Source organism: Periophthalmus magnuspinnatus, chromosome 21 (genome assembly GCF_009829125.3).
Source record: "Periophthalmus magnuspinnatus isolate fPerMag1 chromosome 21, fPerMag1.2.pri, whole genome shotgun sequence".
NCBI classification, from domain to species: domain Eukaryota; kingdom Metazoa; phylum Chordata; class Actinopteri; order Gobiiformes; family Gobiidae; genus Periophthalmus; species Periophthalmus magnuspinnatus.
Genome location: NC_047146.1, coordinates 14,323,937 through 14,341,818, shown reverse-complemented (window position 1 = coordinate 14,341,818; position 17,882 = coordinate 14,323,937). Strand labels below are relative to the sequence as shown.

Genomic DNA, 17,882 nt, shown 5'->3' with positions numbered 1-17,882 from the left:
CTTCTTTTTATAGGGGTTTAATTTCAACAGTAAAACTCGTGGAGGTCCAAATAGAGGAGTAAAGAGAGGACAGGCAACCACATTTGGCTATTAGAAACTGTTACTAAAAACATCTTTACAGCTTGTTCTACCCAGAGCTCTTAATATCTGTGAAGCACTCTTACTGTGGTTTTAGCTTTAAATCCACTCAAGGGTGGGGATAACTTCAGAAGATTACACTGACTGTATGTTACTGTATGCTGAGTTGACCAAATGGTTACCAAACTTTTGAATGTGTACCTTTTTTAATATTAGAATATTTCTGAAAATGTGGACCAGCTGTTAAGATTTCATTCTTGCTATTCTCTTTTGAGGTAGTATTTTAGATTTAATTTCAAATACATACATACTGTATTTCAAACTTTCAAACATTATCATCTACAATGCATGCATTTCATGCATTAAAAAACACTCAAACTCTTTTAATACATTTTATTGCCCTTAGATCAGCAATATGTGAACCAGCCTGACAGCATCACAGAATCAGGAACTTGTACAAACAGTCTAGTCTAAAAAATACATTTTTTCATTTAAAAAGTTGTTGTTCAATATAGGATATAAATGTCCAAAACAAACAAAATTACCAATTTATCACTTAAAGTATATACTTTCAATATTATATATAATATAATTCCAAGATCCTTTTAGAAGCCTGCACACCAGGTGCTATAAAAGAAAAGAAAATATTAAGCCCTGACAAAATAATACAACTGCACAGTCACCAGACTGGCCTCATTTCTATAAAATGAAATAACTATGACTTTATTTGTATAAAGATTAACAAATGCAGAAATGGGAAATAGTAGGATTGTGAATTCCAAAAATTATTCAAGTAAATCTTATTCCACCTACTGTGAACTGCAGCTTCATTTGCTTTGAGCTAATTACTTGCATTTTCTGCAGTAATAGGGAAAGTAATATAAATTAATTATGACTGAAGAACAAATCATATACAACTAGGATTGACATTTGTAGATTGTTCATTTTTACAGCCAACTTTTTTACAACTTTTCACACGTCCACTTTCACATCTATCCTACTTACTATTCAACCTGCTTCTCACTCCCACACCATTTACAAGTATATACAAAGATCCTTCCACATCCTTACAACGTTCCCATCTATGTTTCCTTTGAACTCACTTGACTATATACCATCATCAAAACACCGTACTTTACAATTCATATTTGCATCATTTGTTTTGTCATGGGTTTATTTGACTATAAAAAAAAAAAAAAACTTCACAAGACACTTCTAGGAACAGCTTTTCTGTGTTGTAATGTGGGTGACTCTGGGGCATTGTCTGGTGGGGGCCATTGTGGTTTAGTTAACTGAATGTCATCTTCTATTTTAAAAGATTTCTTTGGGTGGTCTTCCTGAGGGGGCCAAACAACAGATATTTTATTGCCCTGCGGTTTATTTTGATCTAGATTTTCATAACTGCGTGTTTTGTGCTTGTCTACTGAGCTTAGGCTGCCTGTTGAATATCTCCATTCATCCGAGGGGATAGGTCCACCAGAAGATTCCTGTACAAGTCCATTGTCATAATTCCCTTTGGATTTCAGAAGTTGTTTGTAATGATGTAAACAGTAGAAGTGTCCGTGGAGTGATACATAATTTCCCACACTAAAAAGAAAAGAAAAAACATTATTTTACTTAATACAAATTCAGTTGTTGTAATTCTATATGTCTTAAAAGTGTGCCAAAATTACCTCAATCTATTCCTACAGTGCTCACAGCGGAAACAGGATTTATGGTACTTTTTTTTGTCTACTATCAGGGCGTCCATCGGATAAGCTCTCCTCCGGCAAACCGTGCAAAGCTCTGACTTCGGAACTCGAGTCTGTGTAAAAAACACTTTAATTATTAATTAAGTCTTTTATTTATCATCCCCTGTTCCAAACATGATGTAGATGCAAAAAAATCACAATTTATAACTAGAATCAAAAGTATATTTGCAAGTCACACATATGACACAAAATTAAAGTCTACTTAAAAATGGCCTCCCATGCGTTTCTGAATTGGGAATTGGAAGTAATTTTTGTCACATTATAGACTATCAATAAATATGTTATCATTCCGCTGTAATGCGTTGCGTTTCGCTGTAATTGCGTTAATGCGTTAATGACATATCACAACTTAGGCATTAGAATAATATCCATACATAAACCAAGGCCATTAGTTCACGTCCATGCCAGTCTGACACATGCTGGACATTTACCAGTATGTTCCGACAGAACTTGTGAGGTCTCAGAAGAAACGGTGTAGCCAAGACTCTTGAAAACTGTCTCACTCTCTGTCCATGTTTTGTGGAAATTTCTCAGCAGGTTCTCAGTGGCTTCCTCATCATATGTTTCTGTTCGCCTCGCCGCCTTTCGTTTAACTGCATCAGCATAGGAGAAAGGCACCTGCTGGGTACTCTCTGAGTGCTGTGTGACAGATGTCAGTGTTCCAGTGACCTTGTTACCAAGTTCATCCACATTTGAGAAATTTTCTGTAAATGTTTTAGTTTCAGTAAATCCCGATGGCTCAGCTGGCACAGTTTCCACTTGATTCTTTCGAAGAGGTAGGGGGCTGCTCTGTTCTGCGGTTGGCTTTTTTTCGTGAGGGCTTTTCCTGTTTGAAGTGTCTGTTGCGGTTTCCATCAGCCTTGACACAGACTCCTCCTGCTCCTTTTTCTCATCTTTGAATAAGAAACTTTGCTCACCCAGTTCAAAAACATTTTTAATAGCCTGAATGTCAAAATTTGGCATTTCCTGTTCTGCCTTGTTTTTGTCAGTGTTATCAGCATCATTGTGAAGCCTCTCAGCAAGAAGAATAGGCTCTTTTTTATCTGCATATGCTTTCTCATCCTGGGATTCAAATTTGTTTACAAGACTTGAAAGGTCCGCCTGGGGAAGCTCAATTTGTTCTTTTTCTTTAACCTCGACCACACACTCCTCTTCCATATCAGGCCCTAAACGCTCAGGAATAGAAATTGGCTCTTTACGCACATAGGTTTTATTCATTTCTGCCTTTTGAGCCTCTTCAAAAAACTCCATCTTTTCTCGAACCGACGCAAAGGTCAACTCAGAGATCTCCTCATCTTCTGGGTCAGGTAGGTGAGTGCCAGCTGCACTACAGATATCACTCAAAAGCATTTCCTCAATTTGTTTTGTTAAATCTTTTTCCTCAGTTGTGAATGTTTTAGTTTCCATAGCCTGACTCTCAATTTTGATTTGCCGATGAAAAGATGCAGGGGATTCTACAATCTCAGATTTCTTTTCTGTTATTTGGGATGTTAATATTGGTGGCGGGGTTACGCCACGCGAGAGCTTGGCTGTTGTGTCTTTTAGTCTGGCAAGATTTTCCGCTCTGTCAAAGGTGGGAGAAGGTGTGATTCTTGTTAGACGAGATGTTGGAGTGTCAGACCTGCGTGGAGGTGGTGTTGGAGGTGTGAGTGGCCTGTGCTGTGGAGTTGGAGAAGGGGTGACTCTCTGTGGAGAGGCAGTTCTCTGTGTTGATTCTATAGTAATAAATGTTGGTGATGGTGGCCGCATTCTCAGTGATGGTGAGGGTGCTCGAAGGTCCAAAGATTTACATTGAGTTACATCCTCTTTTCTTTTCTCAGTCCTAGTTGTTATTTGGGTTTCAATTTTAGAGGAGCCTATACTAATTTTAGATATTCTCTGTGATGCTCCACTTGAGGCAAGTTTTTCAGAAACCAGCTCACATTCATGCTTTTCCATTGCCTCATTATCATCCAGTTTCATAAGATAACTCTCAGCTATTATTTTTACATGAGAAAGTAAATCTGTAGTATCACCTTTATTCACAGATTGCTCCAGTTCAGATTTTCTTTCAGGGCCAATGAGCCAATCAGGGACTGTAGCAAGTAAAGTTTTCACAGATTTGATGTTACACGTTTCTTTTTGCAGCTCTGTTAGATGACACATTAACATTTGAAGCTGCTCCTGCCGTGATTTCACCACTCCTGTTGCAGACTTCAGTGCTTCATTTTGTTCAGCCTTGTTTGCAATAGTAATTGGGACAACTTTGCTCTCTTCTGGGGATTCCTTTGTGCTCGACTCCAAAACTGGCATTTCTTGTTTCTTTTCAGGTTCTTTAACTTGACTTTGGATAAATTTTTGCTCTTTCCTTAATGCAGTGGAAACGTTTTCCTTTACTTCAATTTTTTCTCGTTGTACACTTGTGTGAACCTGAGAAATGGTTATACTTTCCTGAATTTGTGTAGATTTTTTGCTCTCTGCAACGTCCGCTTTTGATTCAATGCAAACATCTTTAGTCTGAACTGCCGGCACTGCACTTCTGGACTTTTTGGACTTCTTTTTCTTCTTTGGTGGAGTTTGAGTTTCTGAAGGAGTAGTTATGGAGGCAATATTGCTAGAGGCTGGAACTGGAGAGGCGTTAACTTTATTCTCCTCCAGCTTTTGTTGAGATTCACTGGCAACTTTTACCTCAACTTTTTTCACTGCCATGCTGCTCTCAACATGAGAGACATTCTGTTTATTATTCTCTTTTGTTGTTGTATCTATTTGTTTTTCTTGCTTGATGGGCTTTTTGACCTTTTGTTGACTTTTTCCTGATTTTCCATCTAATGCATTATCTGTCTGTTGTGGTTGATCCTTCTCTTGGCCTTTAGTTGGAGATTTATCAGTTTTCTTTTTCTTGTCGAGTTGAGGGGAAGAAATTACTCTATGAGTTTTATCTGAAATATCTTTTTTAGTGTTTTTGGTCTGAGCTGTGTCTGTTAATTCAGGTTCTGTTTTACTTGCTATCTGTTTTCCAGCTGTTTGTGACTGACTAGAATCAACCTTCTGTATAGTTGCAAAAGTCTCAGTTTTAACCGATTCTTTCTGACATGTGACCTTTGTTTTTTGGCTAGTATCCATCTTTCCCTCTGTAATTTGCTTCTGTTTTGTATCAGCTCTGACAGCCTCAGTTGAGGAAATAGAAACTGCTTTCTGTGTTGATGTGGTGTGTTTCTGTTGCTTAACAACAGAAACTGATGATGTCTTCTGAACAGACACAACCTTCGAACTCTCATTAGATACACTTTGCTGTTTTGCAGAAGACATAATCATGTTTGTTACATTTTTCTCATTGCCTGCAGTGCTTTTTGTATCTGTAATGACTACCTGCTTTGCTGATTCGTGAGATCTTTCATTACTTTCCTTTGTAATATCTGATGCATTTTTCCTAACCACCTCTGCATCAGTTGTAGAATGTGGCTCAATAACAGTTGTTATTAAATCAGGTGTGTAACATGGAGGAGGAGTTGGTGTGGTTGGAGGTGTACTATCCTCCCGTAGCCGGCGAAATTTATCTTCAGCTTGCATTAGTGGTGTGTTAAATTTACTCATCTTACCTCTCATGAAAGGCGGAGGGGATGGAGGTGGTGTGAATCTTACAGGAATAATAACTTTCTTTAATGGTTGTGGTGATTCTGACAGTGGAGGAATTTCAGCGTGAATTGTTTTTGTTGTTGATGATTGGCTTGTCTCAACAGTTTTTCCCGAAGTCACTGCTACTTGTTGTGTTTTGCTGACTTCAACTTTAGGTTCAAGTTTTGGGACTGGATGGACAATAGGGCCTTTAACCTTTTTCACTGACATCTTCTTGGCTTTTCCTGGGGAAGGTGGTGCTGGCATGCTCTCCAGTTCCTGTTGAGATGGGGGAGGTGGGAGGAAGTCCTGTTCGGATGGAAGTAGGGGTGGCGGAGGAGGCAGGTGATCAATGTCAGACTCAACAGCTGGTGAAGGTGGAGGTGGAAGGAGGTCAGCCTCAACCATGGGCGGGGGTGGAGGGGGAAGGGGCAGATCAGGCTCTGGTGTTTTTGATTGCAAGATGTAGACATCTGTTTTTACTCTGGTTTTATCCAATTTGATCATTCCCTTGGAGGAAGAATTCAAATTTCGGAACTCTGTCTTTACAGTTTTAATGCCGTGATTTTGCTGTATAGTTTTATGTTCAACTGAAACTGATTTTGTTGTTTGACTTGTGTTAGCAGTTTTAATCTTTTGTACATTTCTCTGTGCATCAGTGCTGAGATTTTTAACTGGAGGGCTCTGCTTCACTCGCACTCTGCGGTATTGTACTTTAGGTGTTTCGCGCTGGGCATTTTCCATCAATGACTTTATAGTGCCTTTGACGTCACCTTTCAACACCTCTTCCTTTTCCATCTGGTTCTGCTCTTCCTGTGACTCATATAGAGATTTAATAGACATTTTGACATCTCCCTTAATTTCTTCTTCAATGCTTGCTCTCCTCTGCATTCTTGGAGAACTTGGGGCCTCCATAAAAAGTTGAATTGTTCCCCTCACATCTCCCTGCACATCAATTTCTTGTTGGCAGATTCTCTTTTCAGAAGATGCATCTTGTAGATTTTGCATTGCCAAATGAATGTCACCTCTTACTATTTCCTCCTTCTCAAACTCCTTTACCGCTTGCTTTGCCCGTTCGAGAGACTTTAGAGTGGCCTTGACATCACCAGCAACCAAATCATCAACAACAGGTTCAACTTTGCTGGTTGTGGACCTCTCCAGCGATCTTAGAGCTCCTCTAATGTTACCTGGAACAATGTCTGGCTTCTCCACTTCTTTTTGGCGCCTCTGAGCCCTCTCAAGGCAGCGCAGAGTTTTAGGTATGTTGCCTTTCACTACTTCCTCTTTCTCTACAACAATGGTTTGATGTGCTGACTCAGACAATGAGTTCAAAGCAGCTCTTAAATCACCTTTGACTATTTCTTCTTTTTGTAGTTTTTCTAATGAGAAGCTTGGTTCCGACATGAAAACCTTAACTGTATTGTGAACATCTCCAGGTATAACATCCTCTACAGTCCGTTCAATATTTACATGGCTTTGATTGAGGATACGCTTTGTTCCCTTGATATCACCCCCAATAATCTGCTCTTTTTCCGCTTTGTCAGAAGAAGTCTCGTCAGGGCCTGAATGGAGCTGTTTAAGGTAGTCAAGAGCCCCTGACTCGATGCATGTGGAGTAAAAGTTGACATTTCCCTTCTCAATGTCATCTACCTTTATCTTGACAGACTCATCTAGGCCATCTGGGTTGGACAATCTTTGGAGAGCACTTCTTATATCTCCTCTAACAATATCCTCTTTCTCAACAGAGGCAGAGTCCTGTTTATTCAATAGGGAGTATAATGTCATTTGTACATCTCCCTTTTCATCTTCCTGGATTAGTATTCCATGCTTTGCTGATCCACCCTTTTGGAAAAGGTTGTTTATTGCTTCTTGAATGTCACCGCGTAAAATTTCCTCTTTTTCTACACTAGTCTGCTTCTCTTGGCTGAATAATTGTTGCACAGTTGAACTAATATTCCCCATCTCCTGTGAGTCTATCACCACTTGGCGCTCACTTTTTTGTTGTTGATTCAACAGGTTCATCATGATTGTCTGCAAATCTCCCCTGATGATGTCTTCACGTTGAATTTCAGGAGCCTGTTGATTCATCAGCTGGTACTTAGCCATCCTAACATCACCTATTTCGTCGGCTTCAATCAGTATTCCTTTGGATCTAACCATCTTTTGACTATAAAGTTCAGCAAGGGTTCCTTTAATGCTTTTACCCATTATTTCAGTCTTTTCTACTTTTGACTCATTAAAGTCATCAAATGGTGTAGTTTCAAAGAGCCACGTTGTAGTCCTTACATCAGCTTTGGGGATTTCTTCATGAATTATAGTGGTTTCAGTAGTTTCATCAACTTCTTTAATATGATCAAGAGGGTTTTTCTCAAAGAGCCACACAGATTGCTTAACATCTCCCTTGGCAATATCTTCCATTTTAACAGTTTCAATGAGATTTTCTGCACTCATACTTTTTATTTTGTCAATAGATTGGGTTTCAAATCTCCATTTTGCCGTTCTTACATCACCTTTTTGTATTTCACTCACATTAACTGTTTTGACAGATGTCTCTGATGAGTTATCAGACTCAAATCGATGTTTATTCATTCTTACATTTCCACCTTGAATATCATCCACTGTTCTTAGTAAAGCTTTCCTTTCTTCACTGATCCTATCAAGAGGTTGTGTTTCAAATTTCCACTTGGCAGATGTGACATCCCCTTTTTGAACATCTTGTTGTGTGACAGACTTTATTATATACACTTCATCTGTGTCCTTTATGGCATCCAAAGGCTTTGTTTCAAATAACCACCTGGTTCCAACCACATCCCCACTTTTGACCTCTTCACTTGTAACTGTGGTGACCTCATGGTAATGGCCTTCCTTGTCCTTGATGGCATAAAGAGGCTGAGTTTCAAACATCATGGTATAGTTTCTCACATCACCCTTTTCTTCTTCGTCACAGACAATTTTTCGCTTTTTAATTTCCTCAGTCTCACTGTCTGAAACTTCATGAATTTTATCCAAGGAGCATGTTTCAAAAATAAAGCGACCCTGATTAACATTGCCTCCTTGTATGTCATAAACTGTGCGGTTACTAATGTGTTCTTCCTCATTGTCATGTATCATATCTATTGATTGGTTTTCAAAAAGCCACCTGCAGTTCACCACATTTCCTTTTTGGATATCCTCAGTCTGAACCCTCTTCAACTTTTGCCTGGCTTCGTCTGAGGTAGAGGTCATTATGTCAGATGTTTGATTTTCAAATATGTATTTCATCCTTGAGACATCCCCTGATGCAATGTCAATCTCGGTAATGCGTTTAAAGGAGTTAGCCTCCTCCCCTGTTAGGTTTTCAAGATTCTCAGTCTCAAATAGAAAACAGGCTGTTCTAACGTCTTTCCCTGTAATTTCCTCTTGATCCACAGTGCGTGTTTTCATAAATGTCTCTGTCTCATCGTGGATGGTATCAAGTGCTTGGGTCTCAAAAAGCCATGTGCATGTTTTTACGTCTCCTCTTGGCACAGTTTCACATTCACTTTTTTGGTCTGCTCTCTCATACAGGATATCCATGGGCTTTGTCTCAAATAACCACTTACATGTCTTCACATCCCCTTTCATGACATCATTTTTTTCTATGGATACAACTGTCTCTTCATCCTCGATATTGCTGAAGTATTTGATTGCGTCCAGTGGCTGTGTTTCAAAAAGCCATTTTGCAGTTTTAACATCACCTGACTCAATTTCTTGCTTGGAAATCCCCTTGATAATTTGGTATGTACTGATACTTTCATCAAATTGGTCTATCGGGCGTGTTTCAAACATCCATTTGCATGTTGTTACATCTCCTTTAACAACTTCTTCTCGTCGCACTGTTTTTACCTCATGAAAATGTCCCGAGCTGTCCTGCATGGCATAAAGAGGAGTTGATTCAAATAATGTTTTATTTGATTTCACAGATCCAGATTTGACCCCTTCAATTAATATCCTTTGTGATTCATCAATCCTTTGGTTTATTTCAGTACTTTCAAAAATGTTTTTGTAGTTTGACACATCTACTTTATCAATTTCCTCCATGTCAATTGTACGAACAACCTCTTTCTTTTCCTCTCTAATTTGTTCCAATGGTTGGCTCTCAAACCTCCATTTCTGATGGCGCACATCACCTTTTTCTTCCTCAAGAGGCACCGATTTTTTCAGTTTTCCAACCTCAGCAAGTTCCTTTATCTCCTCTGTTGGACCTGTTTCAAAATAATGTCTTGCTGATTTCACATTACCAGCAATAATTTCCTCTTTTGTTAAGGGGCGACTATTTGAATCATCCTTTAAACGATCCATTGGCTGCGTCTCAAAAACCCAACAGTTCTTGCGTACATCGGCCCTATAACTTGTTCCATCCTCCTGTGTCAGGTCATTTTCAACATTTACAGTGCGAGTAACCTCTTTTCTCACCTCTCCTATGTGCTCTAGAGGCTGGCTCTCAAATCGCCACTTTTGGTGTCTCACATCCCCCTTTTCTTCTTCATTCAGTATTCGCTTTTTCAGTTTTCCCACCTCCGCACAATTTTTTCTAGCTACTTGGGGGCTGCTTTCAAAAAAGTTTCTTGCAGATTTGACATTACCACCAATAATATCTTCAATTGTCTGGGGTTTAGCATTGGCATCATCTTTCAGAGTATCCATAGGCTGTGTTTCAAAAACCATGCAATGCTTGCGCACATCCGCTCCAATTATTTCTTTCTTCTCTAGTTTTGAGCTTTCCCGGTCAGTGAGAGAACTGAGCGTTTTTATTTCAAATAACCACCTTCCCCAGTCGCCCTTATTGCTGTCCTCCATTGAAAGACTGCACACCAGTTTGAAAGTAGAGCATTCTGTGTTGGTCAGGTCTAGTGGCTGGGTGTCAAAAAGCCATCGCGAGGCAATGGAGTTTTCCATTTCTGTCTCAATTTTGCGTACAGATTTTATTTCTAAAATCTCACTGGCTTGTCCCATGATGACACACTTGAACTGTGTGTCAAACGTGCTGGTGATAGTTTTCATGTCTCCATTAATTTCTTCCAATACTGACCTTAATATGAGTAGGTGGCTCTCATCGATTGTCTCAGTGTGCCCTAAGGTTTGCATATACTTGTTATCAATCATGTAAATAGTGGAATCTCCATCCTCCTCGGTGAATACAATTTCTTTTGTTAAATCCTCTTCCTTTCGCCTCTTGTTTAGGCTGTCCATGGTCTCTGTTTCAAATAACCATGCTGCAGCTCGCACATCTCCTTTGTCCAATTTATTCACTTTATTTTTATATTCAGATTTATCCATGGGCTTTTTCTCAAACATCCAAGCAGTGCGTCTGACATCTTTTCCAAGAATGACTTCCTGTTGACTTATCTTTCTGTTGTCTTCATCCTCATCTGGAGATTCATCCCTGATGGTGTCCAGGGGTTTATTTTCAAACATCCAGCGCATTGACTGTACATCACCTGGCAGAATCTCTTCCCATTCACCCTCTTCTTCTTGGTTAATTTCCTCACCATCTTCTTCATGGGAGAACTCTTGGTTTTGTACCTGAACAGTTTCACTTTCACTGATGTCAGTGAAGCGCTCCTTCTCAATGTTTTTCCGAACCTCGGGATGAATGTGCTTGTAGAGGCGTTTGAGCTCACTCTTGCTCCTCTGTTTGAAGTAAGCCTCTCTGCTGATGGGGCACTTGGAAGGTTGTACTGGTTCTTCAGGCTCTGGACCATAATGGCATACTGTCATATCGTGATTCTCTGGTGGCATTTGCAATAAGTCTGGAGGTGGGGGTGGGAGATAGTCGGAGTCTTCAGCTGGTGGGGGTGGAAAATCATCATAATCCATCATTGCTGCTCCAGTGTCCTCCAATGCTGCTGTAGTTGTTTCAAACACTCCACTGGACAATGTGTTGTTTTGTGTCATGTTTGAAGCCCACTTAGACCGATTGATATCACGGGTAATCTTTTGAAAGACAAAGAAAATTCATATTTCTAGATGAATCTGTATAAATACACTTCATATCCCAGTAATACAGTATACAACTTAAATATACAATTATTTTAGACTTTATAAAATCTAATGGAAATGTGTGAATTTATATATTTATAATGTACCTTTACTGGTTTGTGGGGTGCGGCCTCCTCTATTGTTTTCTCAAAGTGATCTCTCAGCTCTTTGGTTGTGTATCTTGGAAATTCTTCATCTAGATGTTAACAAGGACAGTTAAGTAAATGACAGGATGAAACTGTTAAACTAAATATAGATTTCATTACTTACCTGTCTCATTTTCGTGGTTTTCATAACTGGAAGCCAAGGTACTGCCACTGTAAGAGACCTGTATTTAGAGATCGAGACAAAAAGATTTAGTTCATTAATTAGTCCCAAAGTTGGCAATATAATAACACACACAGAATGAGACAATACCATATTTTCGTGGTTGTGATTTAGTTGACTGCCTGGGAGGACCTGCCTGCTGCTTGACACCGTCACTTCAGAGTTAGACATTTCCTGTGATGAGGCAGACAGCAGGTTTCAAACACTGTTGACAAATGTGCACGCCGCATGCACACTCTGGCACATCTACACTGATTAGTCCAATTGTCCCACTAGGGCTCCTCCTGGCCATAGTCTGATGTGAGTTTACTACAATTAATTATTCCTTCTGTTCCTAAAATAAAATTCACAACAAAATCACATGCAGAGAAGATGCAGGACGACATTCCTTATCACAATTTAAAATGAGTATCACAGATGGGGCAAGAAGGATCAAAATTATTTCAAGCCGTTCTCTTTTCTGTTACAGCAAACTGTAAATGATTAAATCTTTGTTTACAATGAAAAAGGCAACAAGATTTTTCTTGTCATGATGGTGATGAAAGCACATGCCACACAAGATGCATCAGATATATTTTACAAATTCTGCAAATTCTCAATAACCCTAGTGCAATATATAATATAATATAATACCTGTACTGTTCTGTGTTGAAAATGAAACTGTGTAACACTGTGTGATGATGCAATTTCTTGAGTTTCAAATTGTCTTCTCACACTGGCTATTCCCCCAGGCAGGGAACAGACCTCTGATTCCTCCATGACCTAATGAAGCAGGAAATACCATTAGTGGCCTCCACTTCTTCATAACCTGGAATCAAACTGATGTATAAAAGGGCTCTTCTGTTTAGTTGGCATGAAGCACATGCACCTTGGAAATGCCATCTAACTGATGCTGTATGCACTTCATGTCCTTGCTCTTCATAGAAAAGCACATTTTTACTGCACATAGTGGTATAATAAACCATTAAATGAGGCTTTTAAAATAATAGGTAATGTCATTACCCAGTACACTGTCTTGTTTGAAGTACAGTATGTCTTACATCTTTTTCTATTTTTACATACACTCTATATGTATCCCAACCTTCTGACTATCATTTGTCAAACTGCAAAGCTGTCATCCCTCTACTCATACAACATACACTGCAACAATGGTGGCACCGGGAACTCTATATTTTACACTAACTCTTGACACATGCAGTTTGAGTGCAGTTGCTGTGACACTACAAGACTATTAATTTCTAAATCCTGCCAAAGCCCATAGACTCCACACAGTTTGGGTCCTAGTTGAAAACAGCATCTCCATTTTTCATCAGCGTAACAATTTATGTGCATAGGCAGAAGTTTAGATATCCATCCACTATTTCAGCATAAGCACTTTAGCTACAATAGCTGCAGTAGCTGTCAGTTCCATGCTCAGTACCCCGCTGGTGTTGTCTGCTCGCTTGGAGACAGCTGCTTGGTACATGGCCACACAGTTGGTCAGTGGGACGACCTTTGAGTTTTCAGAGTGAATCCGGTTCCTCTGGTTACGTTTCTTTCTTTTTTTGCCCTGGTGAGACTTTTGCTGCCAGCAGCTATGTGACATAGACAATGAAAGTATGACTCATACACTTGTATTGATGAACAGCAGTGTACTACAAGACTACTTGATTTAACTGTCCCCATATACCGGTAGTGGTTTTGTACTATATAATCTAGACAAAGGGTCAGAATAATGGTGCTTTACCTCTATAGTATTGTAAATATATTTGAAGAATATTACATTTGTATCTGTTTCAGAATGCCGCTATATTTGGCAGTGCAGTCAGTGGTTTACAGTTTTCATGACATGTATAGTATGTGAATCTGCCACTGCTGTCATCACGGCTTGACAGAAAATAATTATAGCCCTGTTTGTAAAACATGGTTTAGAAACAGAAAAGGCAATTTTATCAATATACTGTCTTCAATCAACTTATCTAATAAAAATATATTTCCAAAATATATTAATATCACATTAAAAATGTAGTCACTTCAGTGCACAATAGAGAGAAATTGTATCTTTTGGTACCCCCTCATTGCCAGAGTTTAGCTTGAAGTGGATTGGAACTATGGCTTTCTCCTGAAGTTCACTGTGGTAAGGGCTTCCCCCTGTTGATTCAGAAAAGGTATGGCAGGCTCTACTGACTAAGCCTCAATGAGACTCGTACCTATAACATAGGTTTTCCATGTTGACCATGTTCATAATTTGTTCAAAAACAATATAATAGCAATAACAATGTAAAATACACAATGTAAAAACCTTTGAGTAAAACACTATATCCAGCCTGTTGTTGATTTATTATTATTAATCCTTTATTTATATAGGTTAACCTCTTGAGACTTAATATCTTATTTTCAAGAGAGACCTTTTAACCATTAAGCAATTTACATTTACACAATAACAAAACAGTAACATTAAATTACAATATATACAAATTCAGCTTAATTCAAACACTGAAGGAAAGAACTAGACTGATGCTTGAAGCAATAGCCATGCATTAGAGAGAATCTAACATATTTTAGTTTATTTTTTATCTATACTTTTCCTTTTTTTTCCATCGGTAGGTCTCTCATAAAAGACCTAATTTTAAAAAACCCAAAATCTGTCAACAGTGTGAGGTGATATCTCATGACACGTTCCATTGAGGTGCAAGCTCAAATAACAAGAAAGTGAAGTAATCTAGGCGCCATGTTCATGCAAAAATAAATCACACCTATTTTAAACTGAACCTCGAAGGGTCGTGTTTCTTCATGAAATGTAGTTAACTAAGAAGGTCGGGCTTTGCATTTGATGAACTAGGTTATTATGGTTTATAGGTTAGCCACACAGTTTTTTCGCACTTCTGATGTTGAATACGGTGGATTTATTCTAAAAATACTTGTTAAATTATTGTACAATGTTCCTTTTGCCTTGTTATCGAATCTTTAGTGAGCATTTTATGTCACTTTGATGCGCAAGTCACGTGATGTATAATAGTATGTATAATGTCAATGATTTCACATTAAGCGCATTAACACTTTCTTATGACTTTGGAAATAATCCAGCCGATACAGCTCAAAAGTGGTATAATAACCTACCGGTTCAGTAGATAAGCGATGATAAAAGTTCAGTAGAATCCCACACTGTGGCCACTGCACCCCCGGCCTGCCGGGTCTATCCAAACCAATAGCAAATCCCAGTCAGTCGTGGAGACCAGCTCCTATGTTTTCACCTCTGTCCAAAGAGCAGACAGTGACAGCTGATTTTATTTTAGACCCTCCGCCCACTTTCAGAGGAAAGGTCTGGTCTGGGGGGGGGAGTTAGGCCTCTGTGCCTCTTATGACAAGTCCCCAAAAAATCTATATGGATACACTTCCTGTAACTCTCACAGGCCCTGGTGTACTAATAAATCAGGTCAGCCAGGTTTCATCATCACAGTTTCTATCATGGTGGCTGCACTCTACAACAGCTGTTACTGCCTGTCATGATATGCCCAATCATGACCACACATCCACAACAAACTGGAGAATCCCATTATCTCTTGCTCCTCGCAATCTCCCTACAGTGCAAAGTGAATGGCAAACAGGTGCAAATTCTGGTGACAGTAAATGATAATGAGAAGCACCGGCCATGCAGTGTGCTCTGCAGTTGATCTGAAACAGGGTTAGTGATGTAATGCTCTTTGTTAAGGGGCGGGGGTCAAAAGGGCCATAAATACGAGACACCCCTAAGTGTGGCAGCGCTAGCCAGCTCATGCCGTAGGCCGGCAGGAGACTGCGGCGCCAGCCTGACTTTGGTATGAGGTGGACTTGCTCCGGTGTGGTCGCTTAGACATGGCTACAGGCATCTTCCAGTGTAACCCATACCAACATATGAGCAAATGGCCAGAGAATCCAGAATTCTCATCAGAATGTATGGGATTCTTTTACTGTACTTGTAATAAAATGTGATTTGCTTGTCAGATTTTGCTTGTCATACTATAGTTGTTATCAATTCCTACTTCTTACTCCTACATTTTCTTTATTTTTTATGCATTACCATTGTTTTGTTAAAAGCACCCATTAAGAAAAATACCATATATCGCAATCATATCAAAATTTGAATGGTTCCAGTTAGCAAATTGCAAAGAGAGCGATTATTTATATATTATAAAACTAAATATAATCTAATAACAAACATGTAATAAACAAGTTCTGAAATGTAAGCGGTTTTTGTATTACGGTAGTTTGCAGTGTTTAAAATGTGAAATTACAATGCTTGTCTAAAAGATTGCAATTAAATATCTTTCCAAAACTCGTCAGCGTAAAACATAGTTAAAGCTGTTTAAATTCATCATCAGGCCATAAAATTATCTTAAATCTATAAAAAACAATCGTATAATGTGTTTATGGCTGTAGAATGGTTTTGTTGGGTTTTTTTTCAAATTCTTGTTTTTACAGACAACAGCTTATGAAATGTAATCACAATGTCTTATTAATTCTAGCCCTTTTTGCAAGAGTATTAAAATGACAGGACAGTATTGCGAGATCTCATGTTCTTTTCATGAATCTCTCCTTTGTTCAGCGCCTGTGATCCGTAGCACAGTTAAGCCACACACAGGACAAAGAGGCAAGAAGAGGGGGGAAATGCCATTCTTTTTGTCTCACTGGACCACACAGACAATTGGAGGTGTTCATCATCATTTGTTTTCCTTTTTGAGGAATTGGAGTACATAATGGCAGAACAAAAAATTGGTCCCCTTCGATTGTAAATGTTATCAGCGGTTATTACAGCCATGATATCCATCTGTGACTCTTTGTTATAATAATAAATTCCACCGTCATATATCAAATGCAGTAAAAGGTAATATGAGTTTAGTTTTGCAGTAATCTCTGTGTGATCTCTACCTCTTCTGTTATTAAATACGACTCTAAGATGGATGGCTTTTTAAATTACAGCAGTTAATGTAATTATGACAAAGAAGAGAAATGTCACGCTGGCTGATTGACATTTGTCTGCTAAGTGTTGCCGTCGTCACAAAACAAATGTGATTGCAGTATCATAAACACCATTTTGGGGCATGATAATGAGATAATGCTCTATAATTATATTGTAGCGTGATTGAAAATGAGCACAGTAATTCTAAATGCATGTAATATGGTGACAGCTATATTCAGAATTCAAAATGCAGTATTGCTTGAAATTGGTCTCGACAAAATCTTTCACAACTGATGCCACTGTTAGTGTCATGTCAGTTTTTAATGTTATTTTAAATTCCTTCGACAAGCCCAATTCACAGAAAATGATGCAGCATCCACAATGCTGTCCATGAGTTGGGCCACATTACCTAATATAACAGATCCTTGCTTTTTTAAATGAAATGAGGAAAAAAAAGATAAAGTAATATTATTATACCATACACTGCTTAGCCAAAAAAAAGTCGCCCCCTGGATTTAACTAAGCAAATAGTCCAAGCCTTCTCCAGTTGGTCAGGTCTAGGTTCAGCAACAGTCTGTGCTCAAAGAATGAGGTCAACTGACTGCCTGAATACACTGAATGACCAGGTTATTCCATTAATGAATGAATGAATTAATGATTTTTTCTTCCCTGATGGCACGGGCATAGATGACAATCTAGATGACAATGCCAGGATTCATCGGGCTCAGATTGTGAAAGAGTGGTTCAGGAGCATGAGACATCATTTTCACACATGGATTGTCCACCACAGAGTCCAGACCTTAACCTAATTGAGAATCTTTAGGATGTGCTGGAGAAGGCTTTATGCAGCGGTCAGACTCTAAGGTCATCAATGCAAGACCATGGTGAAAAATGTATGCAACACTGGATGGAAATAAATCTTGTGACATTGCAGAAGCTTATTGAAAGAAATGTTACAGCAAATGCGTGCCATAATCAAACCAAAAGAGGTCCAACGAAATATGTGTATGCGACCTTTTTTTTTAGTGGCAACTTTTTTTTTTGGCCAGGCAGTGTATTACTGTTACTGTCAGTGGTTTTCAGATTATAGAGCGTGATGATGTCATTCTCTCAGAAGGGGAGCAAGGGTCAGTTTTTCTAATTATTGCATTTCACTTTGCCAAGAAATATCAAAAAAGTAAATGCAAAAATGTTGAACCTGATAATTTCTATTA

At 38.8% G+C, this 17,882-nt stretch overlaps 1 protein-coding gene across 3 annotated transcripts; it reads right to left on the bottom strand.

Moving 5' to 3' along the window:
• Positions 1 to 454: 454 nt before the first annotated feature.
• Positions 455 to 14,991, bottom strand: xirp2b (xin actin binding repeat containing 2b). 3 transcript variants are annotated; one of them, XM_033986851.2, is made up of 9 exons: positions 14,850 to 14,991; positions 13,171 to 13,324; positions 12,384 to 12,512; positions 11,841 to 11,924; positions 11,694 to 11,751; positions 11,531 to 11,619; positions 2,261 to 11,378; positions 1,752 to 1,882; positions 455 to 1,665 (listed from the first exon to the last, which is right to left on the bottom strand). In XM_033986851.2, the coding sequence occupies exons 2-8, from the start codon at positions 13,213 to 13,215 to the stop codon at positions 1,791 to 1,793; spliced, it is 9,615 nt and encodes a 3,204-aa protein (XP_033842742.1). In that variant the 5' UTR covers positions 13,216 to 13,324; positions 14,850 to 14,991; the 3' UTR covers positions 455 to 1,665; positions 1,752 to 1,790. The 3 variants fall into 3 exon arrangements, with proteins under 3 accessions (XP_033842742.1, XP_055086805.1, XP_055086806.1); XM_055230830.1 differs by lacking the exon at positions 12,384 to 12,512; XM_055230831.1 differs by lacking the exons at positions 12,384 to 12,512; positions 13,171 to 13,324 and having other exon boundaries at positions 14,850 to 14,977.
• Between the last annotated feature and the right edge of the window lie 2,891 nt (positions 14,992 to 17,882).

What these genes read in the sequence shown, in the direction of transcription:
- xirp2b (XM_033986851.2), bottom strand. Translation starts at nt 13,215, where the DNA reads ATGTACCAAGCAGCTGTCTCCAAGCGAGCAGACAACACCAGCGGG. An exon ending in ATCACAACCACGAAAATATG is followed by an intron (nt 11,752 to 11,840) that starts GTATTGTCTCAT and finishes CTCTAAATACAG; the next exon opens with GTCTCTTACAGTGGCAGTAC. An exon ending in AAACCACGAAAATGAGACAG is followed by an intron (nt 11,620 to 11,693) that starts GTAAGTAATGAA and finishes GTTAACATCTAG; the next exon opens with ATGAAGAATTTCCAAGATAC.